At 38.8% G+C, this 27,486-nt stretch overlaps 1 protein-coding gene across 3 annotated transcripts; it reads right to left on the reverse strand.

The window, feature by feature from the left end:
* Positions 1-1,541: 1,541 nt before the first annotated feature.
* On the reverse strand, positions 1,542-27,389 carry LOC108147663 (amyloid beta A4 precursor protein-binding family B member 1-interacting protein). 3 transcript variants are annotated; one of them, XM_017274345.2, is made up of 4 exons: positions 27,020-27,389; positions 8,429-9,533; positions 4,785-7,212; positions 1,542-4,685 (listed from the first exon to the last, which is right to left on the reverse strand). In XM_017274345.2, exons 1-3 carry the CDS (start codon positions 27,161-27,163, stop codon positions 4,820-4,822), a joined length of 3,642 nt encoding a protein of 1,213 aa, XP_017129834.2. In that variant the 5' UTR covers positions 27,164-27,389; the 3' UTR covers positions 1,542-4,685; positions 4,785-4,819. The 3 variants fall into 3 exon arrangements, with proteins under 3 accessions (XP_017129834.2, XP_017129835.2, XP_041563099.1); XM_017274346.2 differs by lacking the exon at positions 27,020-27,389 and adding an exon at positions 23,832-23,999; XM_041707165.1 differs by lacking the exon at positions 1,542-4,685 and having other exon boundaries at positions 4,806-4,951; positions 4,984-7,212.
* Between the last annotated feature and the right edge of the window lie 97 nt (positions 27,390-27,486).

Genomic DNA, 27,486 nt, shown 5'->3' on the forward strand with positions numbered 1-27,486 from the left:
AAATGTATGGGTTATATTATTTATACTTAAATACTGTCTGTAGTTAACTTTCAAAGCCACTTTGTAGCTTCATAGGCTCTCAAATAATTAAGTATTTTGAATAACAAAAATGTTGTATTTGTAGTTAAGATGTTACTTAATACATAAAAAAAATATTTGAAGTTCTTAGTTTTCGCTGTGAAAAGAACTTTTTGGCCTTCAAAAATGTTTTTGAGCTCATCCCTGCCCTTTACTGGAGTAAAAGGTTATTTTGTATTACTCGTACAGTAAAAGGTTATATTGTATTCGTTGAACAACATGTAATATACTTAAAAATGTTTGGCTTTAATAGTTTCTTAGATCTTGACGTTCATACGAACACGACTAGATCAACTAGCCCGGTGATGCTGATCAAAAATATATACTTTATGGCATCGGAAATGTCTCCTTCAACGCAGTAAAACTTATGACTGAAATTATAATAATTTGCGAGGGTGTAAAACCGTGTTTTCAAATAAAGAAAAAACCTTACCATTCCCATTGAATCGTTGTACTTAAACCTATTTATTATATAAATACTAACGACTGTATATAAAATATGGGTAATATTTTTGAAACCAATCAAATAAAAATAACCGTGTTAAGGGATCGGATTGAGGCGGGGTAAAATGCAAATGACGAAGACGGAAGAAGCTAAGGGTAAGTTGGCCAATACATTCACCAGTGACAAAAGTGTCGAGGTAAGCATTTCGCAAAAACACTTATCGGGCACTGGGACACAAGCAAAGAATTTGAAACCCCAAAGGAAGACCTAGAATCCAGAAGTGGGACATTGAGCCAGAAAAAGGAAAATGCTGCACCAGTGACAAAAAAAAAGGGAGTCCAGAATAAACACTCATCGGCGATTATAACCGATAGAACCCATCCGCAATAAAAGTTGATCTTGGTTGAAATGGACAGTGATACAATGAGTTCTAATGCCTCAAAAGCTTCTGAGGTGAACAACGTTAAAATCGTAGACCACAATTCAATTCAACACAGACCACAATTCAATATCAATTCGATTTTTAGTTAAAAATGTAATAAAGAAATTTACCAATATTAAAAAAAAAATATTTTAAAATTGTTCACTTATAATAAATGTGCATTTTTATATGTGCCCCATTTATTTTCTGGTTTTAGCTTCACTAAAGCACAAACAAAAATTTAAAAAGTTGTCTTTAAGCGATTTTGATTTCAATTTTTTTAATGTTAAAAAAAATCCTGCTACCATAAAATGAAATCGTCTAATTTGTAAAATTCACAATTGAATTGAAATTTAATAGTAATTTGGCTGTTTTCTTCTTGTCGTAATCAAAATAAAAAAAATCGTTATCAAAAAAAAAAAAATTTTGGACTTACTTAATGCTGATTGTTTATAAGAATATTACTTTCACAGAAAGTAAGATAACACCATTAGGAATAGTCGCTTTCCAAAACATACTTGCCATATTGTCTAGGACAATAATTCCCTTCCCACCGCCAACCCTTTTCAAATAAATAGATTTGCGTTTTATTTTAAATTTTTCTTAGGCATTTCTCGCATTTATTTCTCATAGTTTTCGTAACACGTTTCATTCGCACAGTTTTTGTTTGTTCTTTTTCGTTTTTAATATGTTTTGAATGTTTCTATCAAAATTACAAAAAATTCCATTTGATTCGGAATATAAGGTATATATAGTCATATATATTTTTATATCAAATGTGTTTTTATTTGTGGAAAAAATGGTATCAAATGGCAACATTGTTTATTATATAATAGCCCTGCAAAGAATTTCTGGTGTTTATTTTAAAAAATTGAATTTTTCTTTGATTTCATTAGTTAGATGTTTTAGTTTTCGGTTGCTGTATTTGTAAATTTGTAGTTAATGCATATGAATGATGTCTGAATGTGTTGGCGATATAGTAATGAACTTACTTATTTTGCTTTCCTTCAGCTGTAGTCTTTTCTTTTAGTTTTAGCTAGGGCTGTAATTTGAGTTTTCCTTACTTTATATAATTAGGATTCTGTTTTGTGTTTGATTTCTTGTTCTTTTAGTTGAACCTTGATTTATTTCTCTTCATTACTTAATTGTTTATACATTGCAATTGAAATATTTAAGCAAACGAACGGAAACAACAAAAAAAAATACACACAAATTATATGTAAGATGGCAAACAAATTATATTTAAAATGGTTTTTGTAGTAAAAGCATTGAGTAAGTTTCTAAATTTCACTTTCCATTGCGTTTAATTACATATGTATATATGCATGCCATTTAAATATGAATTTATTTAGCTTTTAATTTAAGTTTTTATTTTTGTTATCATGGACTTAATGACTAGGTTCATTTAGATTTTGTTACATTTATTTAGCAAAAAATGTTGCAGGTTTTTCTTTCTTATTTTTTGTTGTTTGTTGTTGTTTTGACACGACGACGGCGCCTATGGCACATCCTTGTGTTCCTACCATATATATATATATAGATATATATATAGCGTATAGTTTCTAAAAAATATCTTCATATAAATTCAAGCTTTAAAAAATTGGCATTTCCTTTATTTAAGTATGTTTATATCTAGATCTATATGCATAATACCCTTTAGTTTTGTATACGTAGGAAAGTAAAATGCAAATTTACCATAATAAACCCAATGCTTCTTGATTCTTGTATTCAAAACGAAAGTTTCATATATTTATATAGGACATAGGATGAGAAAAAAGCAGGCTTATTTAGCTGATGCGGGATCTTTTGGGATTGGAGTCTGAACACTTCTAGGATGGCTGGAGAGAGAAGGCGAAGTTTGAGTCGAGTGATTCGATCATTATTCGATTGCGCAGCACACACGCCGCTTAAACGTAACAAAACTTCATATAGAACTATATAGCTATGCCTTTATACAGAGTGTGTCGGGACCATAGGATCGAAAGTATACAATCCGAATAGTTTTTGATAAGATGTTTCAGTTTTCACACTTTTAAACTGAAGTTATTGGCGAACCGGTTACGATATACAGGCACGTATATACGCTTATATTTATATATATGGCTGTCTCTGGCTGTACACAAACATACATACAAAACAAATGGCAAACAAGTTACTACACAAAAACAATTACAAATTTGATCAATATATAATCGATAAAAACGATAAACCGTTGATAAGTGGGTCACTTAAAGATTGCAAAATATATTTTTATCGATTGGCAATCGATCATCTAGAATTGAAAGCTATTCTGCACGAAATTTAGTTTGATTAGTTCGCACAGCAGGGAAAAATATATCCCAAAAAAAAAAAATTATAGCTTCCACTAAACTCATTTATTATATGCATATAAAAATTGAACCTATAGGAACGCTTCAAAAATTATACGTTGAGAAACACAATTCGTAAGCGAAATTTAGCAAATAATTAATTTATATATTATTACAGTTACTAGATGAATTACATATTTGATTTGTGTACAGAAATAATTAAATGTTCCCTTATTGCCTTTAATATAAATAGTTTGATTTGCACATACAAAGTGTGTTTTATAGCTGATCTGCCTATTTTATCTGTGGTTTGTTAATAAGTACAAAGAGAATTATAAATTTGTATTCTATTGAGGAACTTGACAGACATTTTGAAAACTAAGCATTTGGTTATTTTAACTGAACAATCAATGTGGTATTACATTTTTCAAATAAAGTGTATAATATCGCTTTGAACAGCAAATAATTTGGATAGATCAACATGCATTACTATATATTAGGTGTATATGCAGGGCTTCCCCTTATTTAGGTTTATATGCTTTATAAGGCATTTCCTTTTCTAGCGCAGCGCATTTCATGCGCTTACAAAACGTTCACTAACGTTACAGAGATTATCGAGAGAAAAAAAATTATAAAATCAATACTAAGAGCAACTAAACAATTAAAAAAAAGTGCATGCATATATAAACACATTGTACACTTATCTGACGCTAATTTAGTGTTTTAAATAATGCACAATCGTTTTTAAAATGCATTATTTCTGTTCTTTTTACAAACTAAAATTTAGCTTAAATATTTTCACTAATGCAAAATTCCTTTTTGCATTTTGCATGTTGCTTTTGTGTTGTATGTTGGTTACTATTAACCCAACAATATCTCGACTTTCGAAATGCATCAAAATCTGATTGAAGAATCAAACCAGGTCAAAAGTGTCAATCCAAAACTATTATTAGTTTTAATGCTCAATGTTAAAATTTGTTTAAAACTACAAAGTTCAAAATCCCGCTTAATTAAAACTTTATTTTGCCAATGTATAAGATCAAGATCGGATTTCTGTTTATATCCAGCACCGATTGAAAATATTATTTGAAACGTTTTTCGAAACGGCTACAAATTGTTGACACATTTGACTTGACTTGACTCTAAACTTAGACGAAAATTCTGCAGTTTGATTCTCTGTTAGGCGTAATACTTGTGTAAGAGAAGTGGGCGTGGCCATAGCATATTCTTAGAAAATATATATATGTATAAGTCATACATAATGTATGTTTTAATTAGTGGTTTTCTCCATTTCGCTCTGTTGACGCCTTTTTGTAGGAATTTCTTTCTTTTAGACAAGTAAATATTTGTGCTCCTCCATGAAATTCCCTCCTTTGGAGAATGAGGATCCCAAGTGTGTGTGGTGGTGTGTGTGTGTGTGGAGCGGATTCACCTGGAAAGATAGGAAATTAGTTTAAGGTTCGCCAATAAAAATTTAAAAATCACCAGACAAAATTAAGGTGGATTCTTTTAGTTAAGATCCACCACTTACCCTTCTCATCGAATGATGATCCTATACCCGATTGGTCAGGTGGGTCTTGTCGCTCCGCTTCGGAGGCGGCGGCGGTGGACGCTTCTTGGCGGCCACCGAATTACCCGGCGGCGGCGGCAGCGGAGGTGTGCCAGCATCTCCGCCAGTGCCGCCGCCAGTTGCGCCGCCAGTGCCGCCGCCAGTGCCGCCGCCCGCCCCCTCGCCTGGGCGTGCACATTCTCGTAGAGCGCGTTGTGCGCATACTCGTAGTGCTCCTGCACCCAGTGGCTCACATTGGCCGTCTCGCGGTAGTAGTGCGATGAGTTGGCCCCCGAGTTGAGGTTGTGGGCGGCCAGCAGGTCCTCGTTGCTAAAGTCCCGGAAGCCGAGCACCTCGTGCGGCGTTGTGGCCGGCTCCGCCTTGCACTTTTGCGCCACCTGCCACTTCTTGCGCATCACGCGCTGCAGATCCTTGAGAAAGTCACGGGGCGGATTCGAGGCGGACTCCTGCAGGCGCTTGGGCGAGGTCACCTCGTTGGCGCTGCTGCTGCTCCCGTTGCTCTGGCTGGACAGGCGGGCCAGATCCGCGCGTGGCGGCAACATCGGTCCGGGGGCGTAGGTCTGATAAGCGGCCGATCCCGCACTGGAGCTGGAATGGCAGCTGAGCGTGGTGCTCGGCGAACGCTGCGGCAGCACGGGCTCCGGCGAGCACATCTTGCGCCGCAACAGCACCGGCGAATCGGCGAACGAGACCTTCTTTTGGGCGGGTGGCGGCGGCGGCAACGGCGGTCCGGCCAGCAGGGCGGGACCTACATAATCCGGCGGCGCCTTGTACGGCGGTGCTGCCTTAAGGGCACTCGCATTCGCACTCGCAATCGCATTCGTCTGCTTAACGGCTGGTTTGATGGGTTTGGCCGGCACCGCCGGCGGCAATGAACCATTGCTGTTGGGCATCATCATCCCCATCCCCATTCCCATTCCCATTCCCATCGTCATTCCCATCCCTAATCCCATGGGCGTGCTCATGGGTGTGGGCGTGGCCGGGCTGGGCGGATCCGCATAGGATGTCATGGCCAGCACCTCCTCGGGCGGCGGCGGTGGCGGCAGCGAGGCCAGCGATAGCTGCGAACCGTACACATCCTGTTCCTCGGAGCCATCCAAAGCCGGCGGCGGTGGAGGCGGCGGCAGCGAGTCCAGGGACAACGTGGACGAGCACATCAATGAGGCAGCCTGCGTTGCAGCCTGATCCCCCGGCGGTGGCTTGGCACAGATGCTGGGCGTCGGCGTGGGCGTGGAATTGCTGCTGGACGAGGTGGAGGAGGCACTGCCCATGGGCTCCAACGACTGCTTGACGGCAGCGGGAAGCGCCACCGGCACGGGTATGGGACGTCGTTTCAGCGTGCCGCTGCCATTGCTCTCCTGCGACTTGCGGCGACTGTGACGGCGTGTCAGTGTACCGCTGCGCTCAGGCGAACTGGCATCGCCGCCACCGCCACCGCCGCCGTTGGCGCCCTCGCAGATGGTAATCTCGCCCACCTCCTTCAGCTGGCGCGTCATGGTGGTCAGCGGCAGATTGGGCTTCATCGAGGGCTTACGCTTGATGGTGCCGGTGGTGAACTCAGAGTCGAAGCCATTGTTGTCGTCCGACAGGCAGCCGCTGGAGCTGCTGCTGGAGGCGCGCGAAGTGCGGCCGCTGGTCGAGTTGGACATGCTGCTGATGGCGGAGGAGACGCTGCCGCATTGCGACGGCACCGCCGACGATATGCTCGAGATGGACTCGCTGCGCATGGAGGCGGCAAAGCTCGACTGCGAGACGGCATCGTCGTGGCGACTGAGACAGGACAGGTCCTCCAGCAGCGACTTGTGGCTGTCCCACAGCTGCTTGCCGTACTTGCACACCCGTATGGCCGTCAGCCAGCGGTCCAGCGTCGGCAGATCCTCGGCGCAGAGCATCTTGAGCGAGCGGCATGCCTTGCCCAGCGACGAGTCGGCCACCGCCTTGAAACCGAACGTGTAGTCCGTCGGCGACTTCCACTTCTTGCGCCAGCCCAGACCCGTGTACACGTTGTGGCCGTGGAAGAGATTGAGGCAGACCAGGTCGCGCGTGTTCTTGGTCTTCTCCTTGGGGAAGTAGTAGAGGCCCGAGGAGCGCAGGACAAAGTGGTACCGCTTCCAGCCCTTCTTCGGGTCCGCCTTCATGTAGAGCGGCCCGTCCAGCTGCAGCTGCTGCTGCTGCTGGTGCGCGTCGAAGAACTCGTCCAGCAGCATCTGACGCGTCTGCTCGTCGTGCTGGCAACCGGGCGCCATCTGCGGTCCCGGCAAGTACAGTTCGGGGCGCGCGAATAGCGCCACCTTGTCCGGCCGCTGCTGGAAGAGCACGCGGTTGCCGGCGTCCGAGTTCCACGTCATCAGGTTGTCCACCAGCAGTTCGTGGTCCTCAAAGAGACGTTCTGTGTGGGGCAGAGAAAGGGTTAAGGATTAATACATCCAGTTTATTTTGGTATTTTAAATTAGACTATGGCACTAAGCACTCAACGATTTTATTGGCTTTAAATTAGTTGTAATTGGAGATGTTTCGTTTCTTCTTTGTGTTGCTAAAAAGATCGAGGCATGGTACAATTTTGCTTATAATTTACCATCATGCCTACCTATCAATTAAAAAAAAAACTCTGATATTGTTTAAGTTTTTCAACAAAAAATTAAAGTTGTTTAAAGTTTCTGCATAAGGTCATTTTACAAGAATTTAAGCAAATAAATGTAAATAAAATTGTTTTCAAAATGTTAACGACAATTACATTGGGTTTTTTCTTTTCATCGCTAATCTAAATTATTTTTCTTATTGTCTTTTTCTCGACTCATTTGTAGTACATATTATTATTGTACCATCTTTTATTTTATTTATTTGTATTAATATTTATTTTTAGCTTAATTACAAAAAAAAGGTTATGATGATTTGCCTCAAATATGTTTTTTATGTCTGCCATGATTTTAAGAAACATTTTCCCATTTAATTCTAATTTAATTTTGTATTCATCGCTATTTAAAGTTGAATTTGTTTTATGTCTTTCTCTCGGCCTTACACTGTCATTTGTTATTATTTTTTATATTTTTTGTTTTATTTATTTTTAATTTAACTACAAAAAAGTTATGATGATTTGCCTCAAATATGTTTTTTATGTCTGTCATGATTTTAAGAAACATTTTCCCATTTAATTCTAATTTAATTCTCGGCCTTACACTGTCATTTGTTATTATTATTATTTTTTGTTATACCATCTATTATTTATATTTTATTTATTTTTATTTTTTGATTTAATTACAAAAAAAGTTAATGATGGTTTGCCTCAAACATTTTGCCTGCTGGACTTTTGGCCAAACCGTCTTTTTCATGTCTGCCATGATTTTAGGAATCCTTTTCCCAGTTAATTCTAATAGAAGAGGTTAAACAAATATTCGAACTTGCTCTGCTTAAATTTCTGTCCAAGACTCTTGACCTTTGACCTGCGGTCTCAGCACCTCGACTAAGTTAACACTCAACGGAATTCACAGCCGGAATGAATGTTTCATATGAAATCTTCCTGAACTAATGGCAGAACTGCTAGCACCTAGCTATTAATTCCCAACCAAAAGCCAATGAGTTATCGTAGAGACCATGGCCACACTTACCCATCTGTAGATCGCCCAGGTGCTCGACCAGCGCCCAGTTCGACTGCATCAGCACGTGGTTCTTGTCGGCCAGCAGACGCGTCACATGGCCGCAGACCATGCGCTCGTCCACCAGCAGCGACTTGGATGCACCGTCGGAGGTGAAGGCCTTGACAAATAGGCGTCGGATGGAGGCGCTTTCGAGCTTGTGCAGAGCCAGCTGGATTTTGGCCGCCTTCGAGATGCTGTTGGCGCCACTCTGCTGGCCATGGCTCATCGATTTCTCGGAGCTGGCCAGTTGTTGCTTCTGCTGCTGATGCTGCTGCTGATGCTGCTGCTGCTGCTGTTGCTGTTGTTGCTGTTGCTGCAGGGATGTGTTCGAGGAGGCCGACGACTCACTGGACAGCAGCGAAACCGTATCGCTGAAGGCGGAATCGTTGTCGGGCGACTCGGTGCGCGGCTCACGGGGCGTGACAACGCCCAGCGTTATGCCCATCGTCATGCCGACCGGCAGCGACGGTGGCGGCGGCGGCGGCGGCGACGTATGCACCATCATTCCGGCCGACACTGGTCCGCCCATGTGACCCACTCCCAGTCCCAATCCCAATCCCAGTCCGTGTCCGTGTCCGTTCTCCGAGATGCCGGACGAGGAGCAGCTGCTCACGTCCGCCGAGATGGTGCTGTTGGTGCGCGAATGCGATCGCGACGAGGCAGCCGACATGGAAGCCAGCGATGGAGCACCGAAACCCACGCCAGGTGGTGGTGCTACCGGCAGAGCGCCGGGCAGCGGAGCGCCGACGCCATAGCTGATTTGCGCCTCCAGCAGACTCAGCTCGCCGAGAATCTGGTCCAGCTCCGACTCCTGCGAGTCCTCCAGGTTGGCCATCGAGATGCGGTATGTGTGGGAGAGCTGCTTGGCCTCCGGCGTCAGGGGACGGTCGCTGTGCCTGCGCAGCTTAACGCCAGTGGCAGCACCGGAGCCAATCAAACCGGGGCAATCCCCACCAGCCACGAAGCCAGCGGCGGTCGTCGTCGTCGTCGTCGTCGCACCACCACCACCAGCCGCTGCTCCTACTACACCTGCGCCGCTGGCAGCGCCGCCCACCAAGATGCCCCTTAGGTTGATCTGCATTGGGGGAAAAGCAACAAGCTGGGATTAGCATTGTTTGGGAAAATGTAATGTGCTTAAAAACATACATTTAAGACATAGAACAACAACAAAAACAAACAAAATGAGACTTAAATTTTTAAGGAAATTAAAAACTGTTAATAATTCCTTAAATTTCATTTTAAATTTTTATCAATTTAAGAAAATAATCATAAATCGTCTTCTGCACTTTGAAATGGAAAGAAAATGTTTTTAATATCTGACCTGTTTTTAAACATATTTTTATTTTAAAAACATACCCTTATTAACTGTAGATTTTTATATTTGCCCTATTTAGTTTATAGTATTAGCTTCACAAAAATATAAAGTACAAAACTTCAAAGTTGCTTCTAAACTATTTTTGATTGATATGTCCATAAGCTAAAGAACTGCTATTATTTTGACCTCATCTGTATCTCATCTATATTGTTGATGAGGTTGAAGGTATTTTATTATATTGTAAAGTTATTGCCTTGTCATTGTCATAAACAATAAGCTGTTGTCATTTACAGCTTTAAACCAGAGAGCGATGTTATTTCATATGGAGTTTTATCTACAAACAACTTTGTTTATTAAAATCCAAATTTAAAAATATACATAACATTGTTTCTCCCAAAGATTGGCCTTTTTTTTTTTGAGAACTTTTATCAAATAGCTTCTACAATTCGGTTTATTTATTTCAATGAAATATCTTTGCTTTTAATTTATCAATTCCAACACAGTATCATGTTTATACCCTTGCAAAGTGTATTATTATTTTAATCAAAAGTATGCAACGCAGTGTAGATGACATATATATCAGACAGCTTCCATTGGAAAAATCAGAAAAATAAATGAAAAATAGAGATATAGTAATGGCTTACTTTTTCTTTTTTTTTATTTTAGTAAAATTTAGACATCACTTTATAAAGCGTAAAAAAGCGGAAAATCGACATGGCTCCATTTTTTTTTTTTTTTACATATTATGCATAAAAATCAAAATTTAGTCGTTGAATAGAATATTTAATTTTTGTAAAAGCTACAAGGGCATACAAACTTCGGCTTTCTGCAGTCTGTTTCTTTGCTTGTTTGTCAAAATAAAATTAAAGCGACATGAAAACTTTTCCGAACCGTTTCTCTGTGACTCGAGGTCTCCATAGCTCGAATTTAAAATGCGGCAGATGATAATTGTAGTTGGGGAACTTTGGCTCTATAACGAGACCCAGAAATGTTTAAGAATTATCAGTGGGCCTTCCATCTCAGTGGCTATTGTTGCTGTTGTGTGGAACGTGCCACAATGGAGCGTCCGTTGGCGAGCGACGATTCTACGATTAGCGATTGCCGATTGGCGATTGTCGGTTGCCAATGCAGCTGGCCCAACCGCTGCCGTTTCCGCCCCCTCAGCCGCCCCTTCTGGGCGTCAGCTGTGCCTCAAACACGTTACACATTTTAGTTTGGACGACAACAACTTCCCCCGGCAAACGACAACGCCAGCCACACACAAAAAAAATTGATATTAATCGCATGCCAATTTAGTGATTTCAATAATCACTTTGGACCAGATACCAGTATACCCATACATACAAATTATATACTAGATATCAAAATAATATGGTTGCAAAATCATAAAATTTTCTTAATATGATAATAAATAAAAACTTACAGTTGCGGTCAAAATAATAGTAATAGAAAAAACGTTGATATTGTTTTAGTTTTTAAATTCACTTAAGTACGTGATTTTACAAGAATTACGAAAAATATATTAAAAAAAAATCATCCACTATCTGAACTTTGTATTGAAATAAAATTTTTTTAAATATTTAATGTATTTTTTAAATAAAGGATTAAAAAAAAATGTTGTTTCCCAATCATTTTAAATTGCGGATTTTGATATTTGTCCCTTTAATTTATAGTTGTTCAAAAGTAGCTTCCAAACTATTTTCGATACCTATTTTTATAAGTTAAAAAATATTACCATTTGGACCGCAGAAGTAAATGGCAGCAGAGGGATTCGAACCTAGAACTTTTTACAGAATACAAAAATATTTTCAATTCATTTGTTTGGACTTGCTGACAAACATACATTTGATATCGAGTTGGTTTTTTTTTTTTTTTTTTGCTGTGGATATTGCTAATGCTGTCGCTTGGCAATCAAATCAAAAGCGAAGCCGACTTCCCCGCATTCCAGCGCTTTTGGCGTTTCTCCAGCGGCAGCGATAGTTGAGCACTGTTTTTATCGCTTGTTACTCTGCTCCTGACGCATTTGTTGCCGCTGTGTGCTATTGTCGATGTGATGCAGTCGGAACCGCTCGACTAGCCACCAGATTGGCAAGTGTTAAGTAATTTACCAAGGCATAAGTCACGTATTAAGGCGACAAAGAACGATGGAAAGGGGCCGTTGGCCGTCGGGGGCAAAGGCAAAAACAATTACAATGACTGGCAATTGGCCAAGAGAAAGGGGGGAAAAAAAGACGGAGACGGAAAAGATTGAATATCTTGCAGAAATGAAAAGTTCACCAAACACTTGGATACCCGATTCTTTGGGAAAACAGTAACTTTCAATGCGGATAAAATACACTATGTGCCTTGAATTTAGATTATTTATACGCTATTTTCACAGACACATATTTTTTTCGGTTTCTGTTTTTTTTTTTAGCTCCTAATAATAATGTCAGTTTGATTTTTTTTTACACTTTTTCAAAACACATTGTTTATTGTATTACGTTGGAGGCGTCCATTCCAGTATAAAGTAAAGCTAGACTTCTAAGCCTGGAGGGCATCCCGACGTCCATTCAATCCGATCGCATGCGATGCGAGGTAACTGTTATAACATATGTGACATCGCTGACAACTGCCAACGTTTTACTGGCCATTTCGGTTACTTTCTGTTGATGGAGTTGCCTTTTTAATGGCCTTTTCAACGCTCGACTGAATGAGTCATTGCGTGGCTTGAAAAGGTTTTCGTTTTTTGTTTTTTGTTTTTGCTTTGTTTTCGTTTGCAGCGTTGTGGGGCTGTCACTTATTAAGTTTTTAGGTAATTGGCACTTTACTCAACTGAACTGAGACCTGCGGATGATCTACATCTCTCCCAAACCTTGTCAGCTGTTCAACGCACCACGAAGGGCACGAGGGGAAGGTTAAAACGAGGTTAGAGTTGGTCGAATATGGGAACAATGCACTGTCGCCCCGCTTGGCTAGCGTTGATTTATGGACAGAAATGTACATAAATACGGGAAACGGAATACAGATAGAGGGCTGCATCGCATCTAATAACCCCGGACGGCCAGCCGGACGGACGGCCGCCCTCTTTCCCCAAACACTCAATCGCTTGTCCACAAGGGGTTCAATGACAGGCCGCAACATAAAATCCCTATTGACATATCCAGGGGCTGGGCAGAGGGGTACAGCCGAGGGGAGGGGAGAGGAGAGGAGAGGAGCAGAGACCCCACACAGCATCCCATTCTACCGGCCATTTGTTGCTGTTAGTTTACGACTCTTGTTTGCATATTTGCATAGGTCGGTCCACGGTCCACTACTGCACTCCTATTCTCAGTTCTACACCGGGAAAAAATACCACTAAGGTTGTGCGTCGAAATAAAGAACAAAATTATTAAAAATTTTATATTAAATGAAGATACTAAAAATTTATTGTGTTTATTACACATTAAAATGAAATAATACAAAGTGCAGGTTTGCATTGTTCCAAGATTAATGATACATTTGTCATCAGCTTACACTGCTGACCTGTCTAGTGATCAAAACCGGTTTTTATCTAATCGACACGAGAACCCATTGGGAATTATAGCGTGACAGAGGGGTACCTATTTTGACTTGAATTAACTTGTTTATAAGATGGTAACAAAATCACTGATACGTTACACATAACCATTATTTTATAATATTTTTAATTTCATACTGTAATACTGCGTATTACAAAAATGGGAAAAGAAATCGCAAACGTTGCCAATTTATACCTTATTTTGTTAGATTACTCTATATAATTCTTGTAAGACACTACTTATCATATTTTAAAAATCTAAAAACTCCTATTTAGACAATTTTAAACCATTATTGTTCCGGAATTTTTTTTTGAGCACTCTCTACAGTTTGGTAAACTAATGGTCCTCGTAACCAAGTGTCAACAGTCCAAGCACAAACAGAAAAAAGGGGAAGCGAGAGTATGCTGACTATGAATTCAGCTTCAGTTCATGAAAGAAGGAGGCGCAACGAATTTAGCAACGTAAACTTACAAATTCTCTTGGTTGTAAAAAGCTTGTAAGCACACGATATTAAAAATATATTTTATTCTAAGTATTTTGCTTTATTTTTTGCAATTTCCTATGGTGCGCTAAGACACATAAAAAATATATTAAATGAAATTTTAAATGAAAACTACGTGCAATTTGTAACATATTTCAAAATAAATTAAATTATTATCTGTTAAAAGTTTACGCTTTTCCATCACGTTTTGTATGGGTAAACTGCTAAGAAGGTAACCGCTAATTTCGTCATTTAGGGGATTAAAATATGTGACATCAGTTCTAAGAACAAGCTTTCACTCCTAATGTTCAGTATTTAAAAGTGTCTTGAATTCCACACAATAAATATCTCTAGTTTAATAAAATATTGCATTGCTACGGCAACAACAGTCACAGTTTTTTTATAAACAATTTTAGCTCACGATAGACTGAATTGTTTTCGCTAACTTGACTTATACTTTACAATAGTTCTTCCCCGTTTTTGGTTACCAGCCATAGAACTGCCTTGTTATTGTGACGTCTGTGTTAAAAAGTGGTTTAAATTATAATCGTCAAAAGTCTGAAATGAAATAAACCACTCCCTGCACTGTTTTTTTTTTTTTTTGAAACGCTACGTTTCAGTCGTATTCGATCTGTAAATAAGTTTTTCTGCTGCAGTTCAATGTTCTTAGTGGATCGGTTTTCTGTTGTTCACCTTGGGCACACGGGTCCAGATCAATGCTACCAATATAGCGGCATGACTTCCATGATAAACCAATTATAGCCTTAGCGGATCCGATAATTGTATGGGCAGACACCTGAGAGCCCAGCTATTAAGTCCGATTCGAGGCTAGGGCTTAAAGTTCCCCCAACTATTTTAGCCAGAGATATCCTATCAAAGTCTATCTAACAAGTGGCCAAACACCGCACTCATGACCTACTCAACAAAAGTGGCATGTTCTGGGCTCATTCCACTCCCTGGGGAGTTACTCCCAAAGTAATTACTTTTGCACTACAATAATATTTCCAGTAATTAACTAAAAGCGAGAGTCCCGTCCCTTTGTCCCACTGACGTCACTTGGGCTGCGTGGAAATGGGCGAAACAAACGAAGCTGGGTGGGGGACCTCTTTGTTCAAGGCCCAAACGCATTATGAATATTCTCATGTTTGTGGACATTTACAGCAACTTCCGCAGTCGATTAATAAAAACAACAAACAGCGCTGCCAAAAAAAAAAAAAAAAAATGAGCAGCGCACACACAAGAGCAAGAGTGGACAAAAAGCAACAATGGCAAGCAAACAAAAAATAAATTAATACATTAAATTTAACTTTTAATGGGCCGCGTTCACACACAAAAACACCCAGAGACATGCCACGGCCTTATAGAGCAGCGAGCAGGCATTTCGCTCCTTTGGCAAAATTGTCGCTCATAAAACGAAAACATCGTATGTAATAATATATGGAATTCAGAATTTATAATGCGACAGCCTGAATTTACGCCACCATTTTGGCTGACGCTGATGACCATCATCACCATCATCACCATCAACCATCAAGAAGCAACAGAGTTGTGTTTAACTCCGTTTGAGTTGACTTTACTACACTTTACTTAACTTTGCGTCGTTCGTTTCGTTTCGTTTCGGTTTGACTTTGGGCTTGGTTCGTTAAGCAGCCTAATTGGCGGCCACCGCGCGCCACTTTTCCACGGAAAGAAAATAGCCCGACCATAGAAAATATCGTGAGCAATTACTACTTTTTAATCGTATTATTTTTATCACCAGCAGTAAGAATAATTAACAGTACATTTTTATAAAGGCCCAAAGAATATGATTGCAAACAGCAAAATAATATGACATTTATATAGGTATTGGCCAATAGTTTGGTATTGTCATAACACTATTATTTGTCTAACACAAAAGGCTTCAACAAATTCGAAAACAATGCGAATTGATGGCAATTTTCTGCCTCTGTACTGTTAAGTGAACACGCAGGGTTAAGTTCAAGGCAAGGCGATGCAGCGGAGTAAACCAAAGAATAAGTAGCCATGAAGGGCGCCCTTAATTGCCAGGAAATGGTGACACTGCTACTGTACCAAGTGATGTTTATTTAATGCCAAAATTTAAGAAAAGAATATGAATATGTGCCAGAATTAAAAAGAAAATAAAATATATATTATAATTATTAAAGATTTACCCAAGTTTGTAAGCAAGTTTTCAAGATGGTTACAAACATTACAAGATTGTCAAACATTTGATAAGCAGAGGGATATTTTGAAGAAGACGCACCATTTAAAAACCCAGTATTCTCATTATTTCCTTTGGAAGCCGTGTCTTTTTTGGCCAAAAAACTCCACGGTTTGAACCCTCTTAGTGAAATCGCAGCTGAAACTCATCAGGAAGCGGAAGGAGAAAGAAGAACTCGTTAAATCAACACACGCGATCCTTAGGAAACATCTGATCCCACTTGAGAAACGATCCGAAACCATTGGAAGGGGATTTTAAGACGAGGAGAACATGGACCAGACGAGGAATGGGGTCCAGAAGAAATCTGCGTTGTGTGTTGTGTGCCGAAGATCGTTCTCTGGTGTTTGAGTAGCGCGTGCAAAGGAGCGGCCAAGTGACGCGTGTCCTTAAATGCAGCTGCCGCCTGTTCAGCATAATCAACAATAAATCGGATCCGAGGTTTCCCCCCTTTTATTTCGGGGCAACTGGTACGCACTCATCGGCATGCCCATGTCGGGGGAACCTCTACTACAATGGCAACAAACAGACGTTGCACCTGCCACCGAGCACAAACACACAATGCAAAGTGGTAAAAGGAGACGTAGAAGGAACAGGCCCAAAAAATGCTGATGACGTTCGTCCGCTTATTTCAGTCTGTTTTGTCTTTTCTTTTCTTTTCTTTATCTTATATTATATTATTTTATTTTTCTTTTCTTTTATTTTATTTTCTTTTACTTGCTTCTTTCAACCCCTCTGAGTCACACACACCACACACTCCGCTGATTATGAGATCAAGATAGTCTCCGTCTCAGACGTCGTAGACCCATGGAACAGATGCGTTTTCGAGTACATCCTCCAACGGTGGTTGGTTATCCCATTTGCGCACATTCAAGACGTACCCCAGATACACTTGCAAAAAATTATGGAGGGAATAGCCGCCAGAAGGTGCTCATCGTATTTTAATAGATGTATAAATCAGTTAAAGTTGTATTTTTCAGTAACATCTTTATCATTATGTTACATTTTTATTTATCAAAATCGAAAATATATCATAATTTTGGCTTTTATTCTGCACTTTTACTCAACTTATCTTAAAGAGTAGATGTATAGCCCTATTTTACATTAAAACAAAATGAAAATAATGTTAATGCAGAACTTTTCATAGCACCAAAAAGAATTACCTTCACAGTAGTGCTATTTTTTTGCTGCAACTGTATATTATTTTGTCCAGTGTGCCAAGAGCAAGAGCAATGTTCGTAACTTGAGATGGCCCCTTCCCTTATTCCTGCTGTGTTGGAGGCGATCGAATCGGTTTTCCTGAGTTCAGGAGCAAGTTCCTCCCCTCCCCATCCACCACTCCTATGCACATCAACATCAATCACTTGTTGATACTGCAAAGTGCAGTGTAGTAGAGCGTGTACTTGGGTTCATGGGCCTCGCTCTCGTTATAATTCTCTTTTTGGGCTGAATTATAAATCATCAGAATGTGTGATTACAAGCTTTATGGTCGGTTCACCCACCCTTTCCTAATTTTGACAAATTTTTTTTATTGCAGCTCAATCAATTTAGAAGGGATTGAGGGTGGTGAGGTAGTGTTGGTGAATTATGCTTCTGGGGATTGAATTTTATAGAAAAAAAAAAAAAAAAACCCGACGATAGGCAGAAAACATTCAATAAATCATTGGCCCAGATGGGCTACGATGTCTTCCAATCAATGTGCATTATAATCATAGAAACTAATTCGGCAAATTGAAAGCTAAATGCACAGCCCACGCAGAACGTTTCGTTTTCAACCGAATCAATTAGGAACGGAATGCGGAATTCAAAATGTGCTAAAGACCATCTATAAATTATACAGTCATCTAGTCTATATCTAGATCTTGCATACATATGTAAACACAACCGAACGAACGTGTGTGAAGTCCGAATGGGTCCATGTGTGAGTCCGCTTTAAATTGCTGAAATGTTTATTGCGGACTTTACAGGGTGGGCCCAAATAACTGTCGCACTTAATTTTTGAAATAAAAAACAAACCATGAGATATTTTAAGTAACAAATATTATTTATTTAATATATATTAATATAGCTTACATTACTAAGACTTAAGTTCTAATCTTTCCCCTTTGTATTTTCGGGCGAGCTTCAAACGTTTCTTAAAACTATTGCAAGCGGCACGCACCACATCATCAGGAATTTCATTCCAAATTTTTGTCAAGTGTCGCTTAAACTTTTCCAAATTCATCTTTTTTAAATCCTTTAGTCTATCCAGCATGTAACCCCATATGCAGAAGTCTAAAGGATTTAGATCTGGTGACGATGGAGGCCACTCATCAACAGCCATGAAACATGGAATGTTATCTTTGCACCAGTGCTGAACAGTTTTGGCCTTATGAGCCGGAGCAGAGTCTTGCTGGAAGCAAAATGGCTTATTCCCGAACAGCTTTGATGCATGGGGATAAAAATGGCCCACAAGCACTTCATCCAAATAATATTTGGCATTGATTTTCACGCCTTTATCGATAAAAAGAAGGGGTAACTTACCTTTTTCAGATATGGCCCCCCAAACCATGACAGACGTTGTGTTTTGGAATCTCTCAACAGCAATTTTTTCTGTTGAAATATCCTCCATACTTGCTGCATACACCCGATCATTCTGCGGGTTCAGGCTTTTTTGCAATATGAACAACTTTTCATCAGAAAACACAGTATTGCAACCTGCGTGCCGCCGAAGTAACTGCCCACTTCTTTCCTGTCGCATTTTTTTTTGACGTTCTGTCAGACCATGAATTCTTTTTTTTTTGTAAGGTTTCAGTCCCAAGTCATCTTTTATGATGTTTCTAATTGTTTTGCGGCTCACATTCAGCTCATTGGCTAGTTTTCGAGCTGACCTCGCACAATTTCGCCTAATTCTTTCACGCACATTCTTTATTATTTTAGGGGTTCTAACACTTCTTTTCCGACCAGTTTTTTTGGCTATATCAACACTTCCAGTTGCCTTCAATCGAGCCACAGTGCGCTGAACAAATCGCCTATTCACATTGAGATTTTTTAGCAACTTCACAATTTCACTTGTTTTTTTCCTTGCAAATGCAAGTTTTGCACTAGCTCCCGTTTTGCTTCCATCGTCGCCAAAATTCTAACTTGCACTGATCTTATCAGCAATAAACCCCGTTAGTTACGAAATAAGATAAAGAAAGAAGAAATGAAAAAACAAAAAGAATAGAAGCACTTGTTTAAGAGTGCCGAAGCTTTGAAAAAGTGCGACAGTTATTTGGGCCCACGCTGTAGACGAAGTCAATTAGCGAAAACATTGAGCCTGGGAATGGGATTGCGAATTGGCATAGGAATAGGAATGGGAATAGGAATAGGAATAGTAATAGGAATGGAAATGGGAATAGAATTGAGAACAGGAATGGGAATGGGAATAGGAATAGGAATAGTAATAGGAATGGAAATGGGAATAGAATTGAGAACAGGAATGGGAATGGGAATCGCATTTGAATTGGGAACAGCCAACTGATTTACAGTGTGACCGAAGCCCATTTGACGCAGAGTTCAGTGTGCTAAATAATTGCCATGCAACTGCAATCGTGCCCCTCCTCTATCCTTGTCTTTTTTTTCTGGTTCTCTCTGTCTCTCTGCCTGCGAAATACAATCTTTTAGCCAAATTAGTTCACTGCACGCCCACTTGGTGGCACACAGAGACCCCGATCCCATTCCCTCCCATTCCTATACCGATTCCCGTCGCTGCAGCTCGCTGATCGAAACGAAACCGATCTGTTCCGACGCAAACCAAATCCGAGTCCAAATCCGAATCCGCATCGAAAGACGAAAGACGCTCGCTCGTGTTTAAATATAATTTACAAATTGTAACAAACGCCCACAGCGGATGACGGAAGATGAGTGGAGAATAAAGAAGGAATACGGAAAAGCGAAAGGCGAAAACAGAGGGGAGCCAAAACCAAAACCACAACTAAAAATACGATATAGGAGAAAATGTCCGCTTATTTTGAAATGAAGACGAGACCCATCGACCCCAAATGGAAGCAGTGGGTATCCCAAGAATCGAATGAGGGACAAAATCAATAAATGATGGACGGAAAAAAGGGAATCGCACGAGATGTGCGATATGTAAATATGTATAAAATGTATTACCAATTGGACAGTAAGCAAAGCTCAGTTGTTTTGAACTCTTTACAGTTCCAGAATCAGTGAACAATTTTAAAGTGTATGCACTAAATGAAATGAAATATTTTTTGAATTATTACCATTTAAAATTGTCAATAGAACAGAACACGCATGACTTTTTGGAGACACTTCTGGTAAATGAATAAATGTATAGAAATGTATGACTAGTCATTGCCTCGGTTGTCCTTGACCTAAATAGTAATATTGATCTGTTCTTTTGTCCACTTTGCTATTGTTTGCCAAATCAAACAAAAAAACATCTGTTTTAATAACGATAAGACGGTATAGTAGTTGTACCAAAGTAAACGTTCGTTTTGCGTTTCTGTGTTTGTGGGGCTTTAACTCGCGTTGGTGTAACTGCACTGAAAGGAAGAGAAAGTAAGTTATTGCTGCTTCGATTAGCAATACCAATTGGTAAAATTGACAGAAAGCGTGAAAAAAGCGTTCTAGCTGCTTTTGCTGCCCTTTAAGTAAGAACTAGCTGCTTAGTTCGTACACCTCGAGCATTATCAAAAACAAAAGAGCAATCGGACTGGGCACCCCTGACCTAATGCCTCAAGGTCCTATTGGGAAATGCAGACGGTCAGATTATGTGGGAGACGGAAAAGAAACAGAACAAAACGGAACTATAGTCAAAAAGCATTTCCCAATGAGTATGGCGACAGAATAATTGCCTTGAAAGCATTTGGTCGAAAGAATATCTGCTTTCGTTACAAAAACTAGATAAAAAAGAATGCTTTATGCACTCTTAAAAATTAAAAAGAATATTAAAAACGATAAGAACACAGATTTGTCTGAATAAACCTTTGGACAAACAGTAACATATTTTAAGTATTTTGTAGCTATTTAATTGTGAAGAAACCCTGTACTGCTATTTAAACATTTAAATTATGTACTGTGATAGAAGAAATTCTCTCGATTTTGGTTTAAATTTCCTTTCTCCAGAAATAAAATATATAAGGGTCACCTTCGCAATGCTTTCTCCTGTTTTGGTTATTTTATAGACGAATTATTATTTTCCACTTTTAGAAGTAACTTAATAGTGAGTCTCATGATATAAAACGCTTGCAGGGAAAACGCATGTGTGTGTTTGCGTGTGCGGTACATTATTTTCCCCATTTTTGGTTCCTAAACGGAAACAAGCGATAATAAAATTTTTACAGCGGCAACACCAACAACAGCAAATGAACAGCGTCGCAGTGCCGCATAAAAATTCAGACGATGTCGCAGCCGGCAACGCATGTAAAAGCGAAAAGCAGAAAGCAAAAAGCATAAGCAAACAGAGAAAAGCAAAAAGCGAAGCAAAGCAAATCAAAGGCAGCAGGGCGTGTAACAAGAAAATCATAAAATGTAAAGCAATGGGGCTCACAAAAAAATCGGAACACAAGAGTATGCAGCCAAAGTGTGGACAGCGTATTACCCATTTATGCCTTGGGGAAACATGAAGTGGCTAAAATCTTACATTTTTTTAGCTGCGAAGAGGTATGTATATTCTATACTTTTGGCCATTCGCAGTGAAGGAGACATTTTTGACATACTAAGAGGCCAACAGCAAATGATCCCAACCGATATGAACCAACTCATTTTAATACTTAAAAAGACACAAAAAAAAATCTTAACAATTTTGTCATATCTAGTAAATAAATATGCTATAGGATTTTCATGATTTTAAAGTGGTTGCTTAAATTTGTAATATACCATTATTAACAATGGGTGCCACTATTAAATCAATTTTTTATTGAAGACAATACCTTGTATTTTTTCCTAGAATATATTTTCATAAAACAAAAAATTGTTTTCCCAAGAAATACTCAGATTTGTCTATATCTTTCTATAATGCTATTTAATATTAAATATTTTGGGACATATAGATGTATGTATTTGTGGACGTATATTCCAACTCGTGGTTAAGATTTCGTGTGCGTCTGATTTTACGAAACAAACATGTTGGGTGGTCGGGGGGGACAGAACGAAATAGCAGAAACAGAAAAGAGGGCTAATGCAATCGCAACAGATTTTCTTCAGTACATTTCAATTACGGATCACTCGGTCAAGTGGACCATTACCAAAGTAAGCATTGTAATGTAGAACGTTTACATAATTTCCCTGAAATCAGGTCTTGTTTTCAAAAATCCTGAAGATCTTCAGATCATGATTTCTTTCAGAATCGGGACCTTTTGAAAGCAATGTTTTGAAAATGGGAAGTCTATAGCTCAGTGATATTATGCAGTACCTTCATCGGTCCCATTTGTATACTCTTTGTGAATAAAATTTCAAAATATAATTCTGTAGGAACTTAATAGAAAAAAGCAATTTTCGTTTTCTTGTAATTAAAAAAACTTATTTCGGGATTCCCGACACAAGATCACTTTGATCACTCGGTTATGCCAACCAGGAATACAAACTTCCTATGTAAATTACAATACCCTATGCAAGAGTATACGAATTCTCGACACCCTCCGTGTATATGGCACACGTAAAAGGCCCAAAACATATGTATGTATATGTACAAGTGTAATTAATGGGCAGGCTATATGTTCGGAAAACTGGTCTAGCTTTTCTCTATAAAATCAATCACAGAATTTCGAGGAATTGTGAGTCACACTTTTCCAAATGCAGCTCTCTTTTCGGTCTGGTTTGGTCTGGTCTGGTCCCATTCCCATTTCCATTCCTCTTACTCCCGTTAAATCGGCGAGAGATCTGCAATTACAATCTGTTTTTGGTGCGTACGTGTGAAGGGGTAAAATCGTTGTGTGTGCGTGAGTGTGTGTAATGTAATTAAAAAGAGTTGAGCAAATATTTGACGAACGTGCAGAAGCAATTTAGCGAAGAAGGGGATAGGGTGTGGGCGAAAAGAGAGTGGACAAGGAGTCGACGATGCGGGTGACTCCCTGCGGGGGGGATGGAATGACGCACATATGAAGGAGCAAAAACCCGGCAAAACAAGAGGGGGAGAAGTTGTAACAGGGTTGACACCTCCACCTTCGATTCCAGTTGAAAGTTAAAAGCCATTGGACAGTGGGCGCAACAAATTTAAGACCATGTAAATCAGTATTAAAAGCCTATTCTTTACCTAAACGTTTCTACGTTAATCAAATACTATGGTTGCATTTTTCAATTGTTTTTTTTTCACTTCTGGTTGACAAAAATCAGAGACAGTTTTATTAAGTTTGAAGGACAACAGTTTAAGCCGGCAACGTGCTTTTTATATTAATATTGGATATTTATGGCATTTGTAGCAGTGAAATAAGGTCAAATATGTCCATACATATGCACATAATATGTGAACTGTGAACGCACACTTCTGGCTCATAATAATTAAGTTTTCATTTTTATGCATCTTAAATTGACTTTATTGTTGCAGCCTATATGCACTGGCTAATGTTTGTTTATTGAAAGATATGCCCCGGTGATATGTACATATGTTATAATGACAGAATTAACATACATATTAAAAAAAAAACTTAATTCTAAGCACTTAAAATCAGTGCTTGAAAAATCGAAATCGCAAAGATATAAACTCCCAAAAAAAAAAAAAAAACAACAACAAACACTTCTGCCTTTGTATGCATTTGTATTTCTCTGTTTCTATTTATTTTCCTTTCTTCTCTTAATTAACGAAAGGCACTTTTAATTACTGCTTCATTTACCCCGGGCAATGCTTCTTCGTCTTCTTCCGATGTTTGTGTATATAAAAAGCGGCAATCACAACACAATGGATCAGGCACTTTAAAGGAACTTAATAAACGCGGCAAACAAGAAATAAAAAAAAGGAGACGTATTTGGACCGAAACGGAACGCAAAGTCAACAAAAAAAAATAAATCTAAAATTGAATAATTGTGCACTTCGAATTCCGCGCGCGCTCTTTTTTCCAATCACTCTCGCATCCGCCGTTCCGTGTGTTCAGTTTCGTTGTTCGTTATTCGTTACGTTTCGTGTTCGGTTCGCCGTACCAGCGTTCTCCGTCTCACGTCTCCTGCGCGCGCCGGTCGAAAGGCAAATGGCGCACTCACAAACCCAACGCACGAGACAAAACAAACACAAGAAGTGCGAGAGAGCTGCCGGGGCTGCCAACCGGCCTGCGGATGCAAGCAAGTTGGCAGGCCGGACGGCAGATGCAAGTGCGAGCACGGAAAAAAATCGGGAACTAATTTCAAAGACAAGTTCTTGAAGCATTTCTTTATTTTCCTCAGAGAAGAGGCAAAGAACACTTCGTTGAGAACTAAGTGAAGGTATGGTCAAAGCGACATCTTATTATTTTAATACTTCTTTCAAAGCATAGATTTGAGTAAATTTTTACTATATATTTGTATATACAATAATATAATACAATTTAAAAAAAAGTGTAGTCTTTATTAAGAATAAGTGAGGTTTTAGGTACAATCAATCAACAAAATTTTAAATCTAAGAAATTAAATTAATTGCAATTCAAAATTGGGGTAGGTATTGAACATGACATATATACTCTTTTAGATTAAGCTCTATGAATGGGAATTAAAAAAAAGCTTGTCGTTTTTTTTGTTCTTCAAAAAATTGGTACGACTTGTATATTTTCATGCGCTTGCTGAGCAGCAATCGGAAAAATATTTAAAACAAAATGTAACATAGAAAATATTAGGAAAATCGACATAATTTCGTTGTTTTTCAAGCATACATATACGAATATATCTTGAGATATACATTGTTATATATATATATATTCTATATTAAAAATATATATAGAGAAGTAACTTTCTTGTTATAAAAGGAATTTATTTAATTAATATATTTAGTGTTTTAAATATAGCCATCACATACTTTATCTGTTTACAAACAATTCCAGTAAATGTACTTAGTCTTAGTCTCAGTCTTTTAAAAAAAAAAGGTTTCATTATATAGTATTTATAAAGTAATATTTAAAATGCATAGAGTACTTTGATGATTGGATTGTATAAACCAAAATGTGTGTATTTGGAAAAGGGATTAGAAAAAGTATTTTGATTTCTGTGAGCTTACGAATAAGCTAGAAAGCTACATTTATATTTAAAAACAGTGTATTCAATTAATTTTTATTATATAAATTAAGGAAAGTAAAAAATTTAGAACAAGATATTATTCGTATCTTGACTGTTACTGTCGACTAGATAAATTTATAATTTTCGACAAATAAGCATGTTACCATCTTTTCCTTTTTTCTAACCGTTCATGTTTACAAAACAATGCTAAAGCGTTTACTTTTAAAAACCCAATGTCCCTTCATTTATTTTATTGCTGTTTAACAACGGCTTACTCAACTATACGCACTACCTTTTTGCTGATGTGTAAATTTAACTTTTGGGAAAATGAAATTTTGTGCGTGCTTGCCACCAAGCAAAACTGGGTAGGTAAACGCAGTTTTGCCGAATTTTGCTGACCTATGGGCGCAATTAGGCAAATTTGACACGCACCGAGTGGAAAATGTCCTGCTGCGAATCCTTGAGGTGCACGCAGTCACGTCGTGTGATTCCCGCACTGCAGCAAAGAATAGCTGAATTAACTTAAAAACTATAAATTACATGAATTTTTTTCATGTACCCATCCACTATTATGTAGCTTTTGCTATACCCTTGCATAAAGTATTATGTATTTGAGCAGAAGTTTGCGTGCAGTACAGTAAAGGACATCATTGACGTGTTTAACTCATAACTACTCTATCCCAAACCCATTTTTGGAATCAAAATACTTTAAATTATATATTTTAATTAATTAATATAGTTTTTAAGTTTGCGAAAAATTTGTAAATATGAAAAAGAATGCTCCATTATTTAAAATCAAATGTCTAGGGTATTACTGTTGCTTTACAGGGTACTCTTAGTTTGAATAAACTCCCACAGTACCATACTGATCCAGAAACTAATCGACTTTTCTTGTCGGGGTGCCACAAAGTGAGGGAAAATAAAGACGCAGAAGGGGGAGGGGCAGCACCCGCTGCTGCGGCAAAAAACAAAGGAGGCTTTCGCTGTTGTTGTTGCAGTATCGCACATCGTCTTTCATCGGGAATCGGGTTTTTCTCCTTCGTTTCGCTGGCACTCGCATATAAACAAACCCAGAACTTCAGAACAGCGATCGGGAACTCTTTCAGAATTTATGCACGGTGAAAGTAATGGGGCAACAACGGAGAAAGAAGCGAAAGAAAGAGCGAAAAAGTTAGTACACCAATTAATGTGTCGGCACTTTGTTGGGTTAAAAAAGTCTTGAGTTGTTGTTATTGCCCCAGCAGCTGGCCTAGAGATTAATTATTCCACTCTCCACATTCGCCTTGATTCATTTTTTTGTTGGTCCATTTGAATAGGAATGAAAAAATTAAACAAAAAAGGTTTAGCCCTACAATTTAACTAAATATTTAATAATGTATATAAATAATAAATAATAAAAATAAACAATTTTACTAAGAAAATGAACATTTGTACAATTAACCTTATAGATATTTAACCAAAAAACTAATTTTTGGTTTATTATACCCTTTTTAATAACCTTTGGAACCTTTATATGGTTATGTATAATATTCTACTGTCGATTATAACCAAATACCCCATATTTTTTATGATCACTATTCACTGATAGGATTTATAATTCAATTTCGCCATCTAATCTTAACGAAAGTCAAATTTATTTTAAAGTAACATGATGGATATGTCAGGAAATGGGATAATTGACTGTTGCTGTTTTTCTTTCTGTGTACTCGGCACCACGATTTTACCCCCGTGTCATATATATGTACATTTTTTTTTTGTGTAGGACTAAATTATGAAGTACAGAGGAAATAACTGAGAAACACAAACACACATTCGGAGAAACAGAAACTTGGGAGATACTTACATTTGTTATTGTTGCTGCTTCCTCGAGGTTATGTTGTTGTTGCTGCAGCTCTTGTTGTTGTTGTTGTAGCTGTTGCTGGAGTAAGTGCAGTTGTTGCTGTTGTAATTGTTGTTGTTGATGTGCCGCAATACCACCACAATCCATAGTAAATATGGGTGAGAGGGAGGGTGTTTGTGTGTGTGCGGGGGCGTATGGAGTGGGAGTCGTCCTCTCTCCCTCTCTCTCTCTCTCTTTGTGTTGCGATCGCTTAGTGCAGCGGAATGAAAAGCGAAACAGACATAATTGAAGAAATGCGATAGCGATCCGTCTTGAATTTCAACGATTCGCAGTTAACCACTATTTCTTTTTCTGTTTGTGTCTCGTTTTTTTCAGCTAACTCTGCAGTTTGCCTTTGTCCATATTTTCGGTGGAAAAACCACTTCCTTGCTCGCTCTCGCTCCCTTGCTCTCTCCCTTTCTCTGTTGGCG

Source organism: Drosophila elegans, unplaced genomic scaffold, assembly GCF_018152505.1.
Source record: "Drosophila elegans isolate 14027-0461.03 unplaced genomic scaffold, ASM1815250v1 contig_149, whole genome shotgun sequence".
Taxonomy (NCBI): Eukaryota; Metazoa; Arthropoda; class Insecta; order Diptera; family Drosophilidae; genus Drosophila; species Drosophila elegans.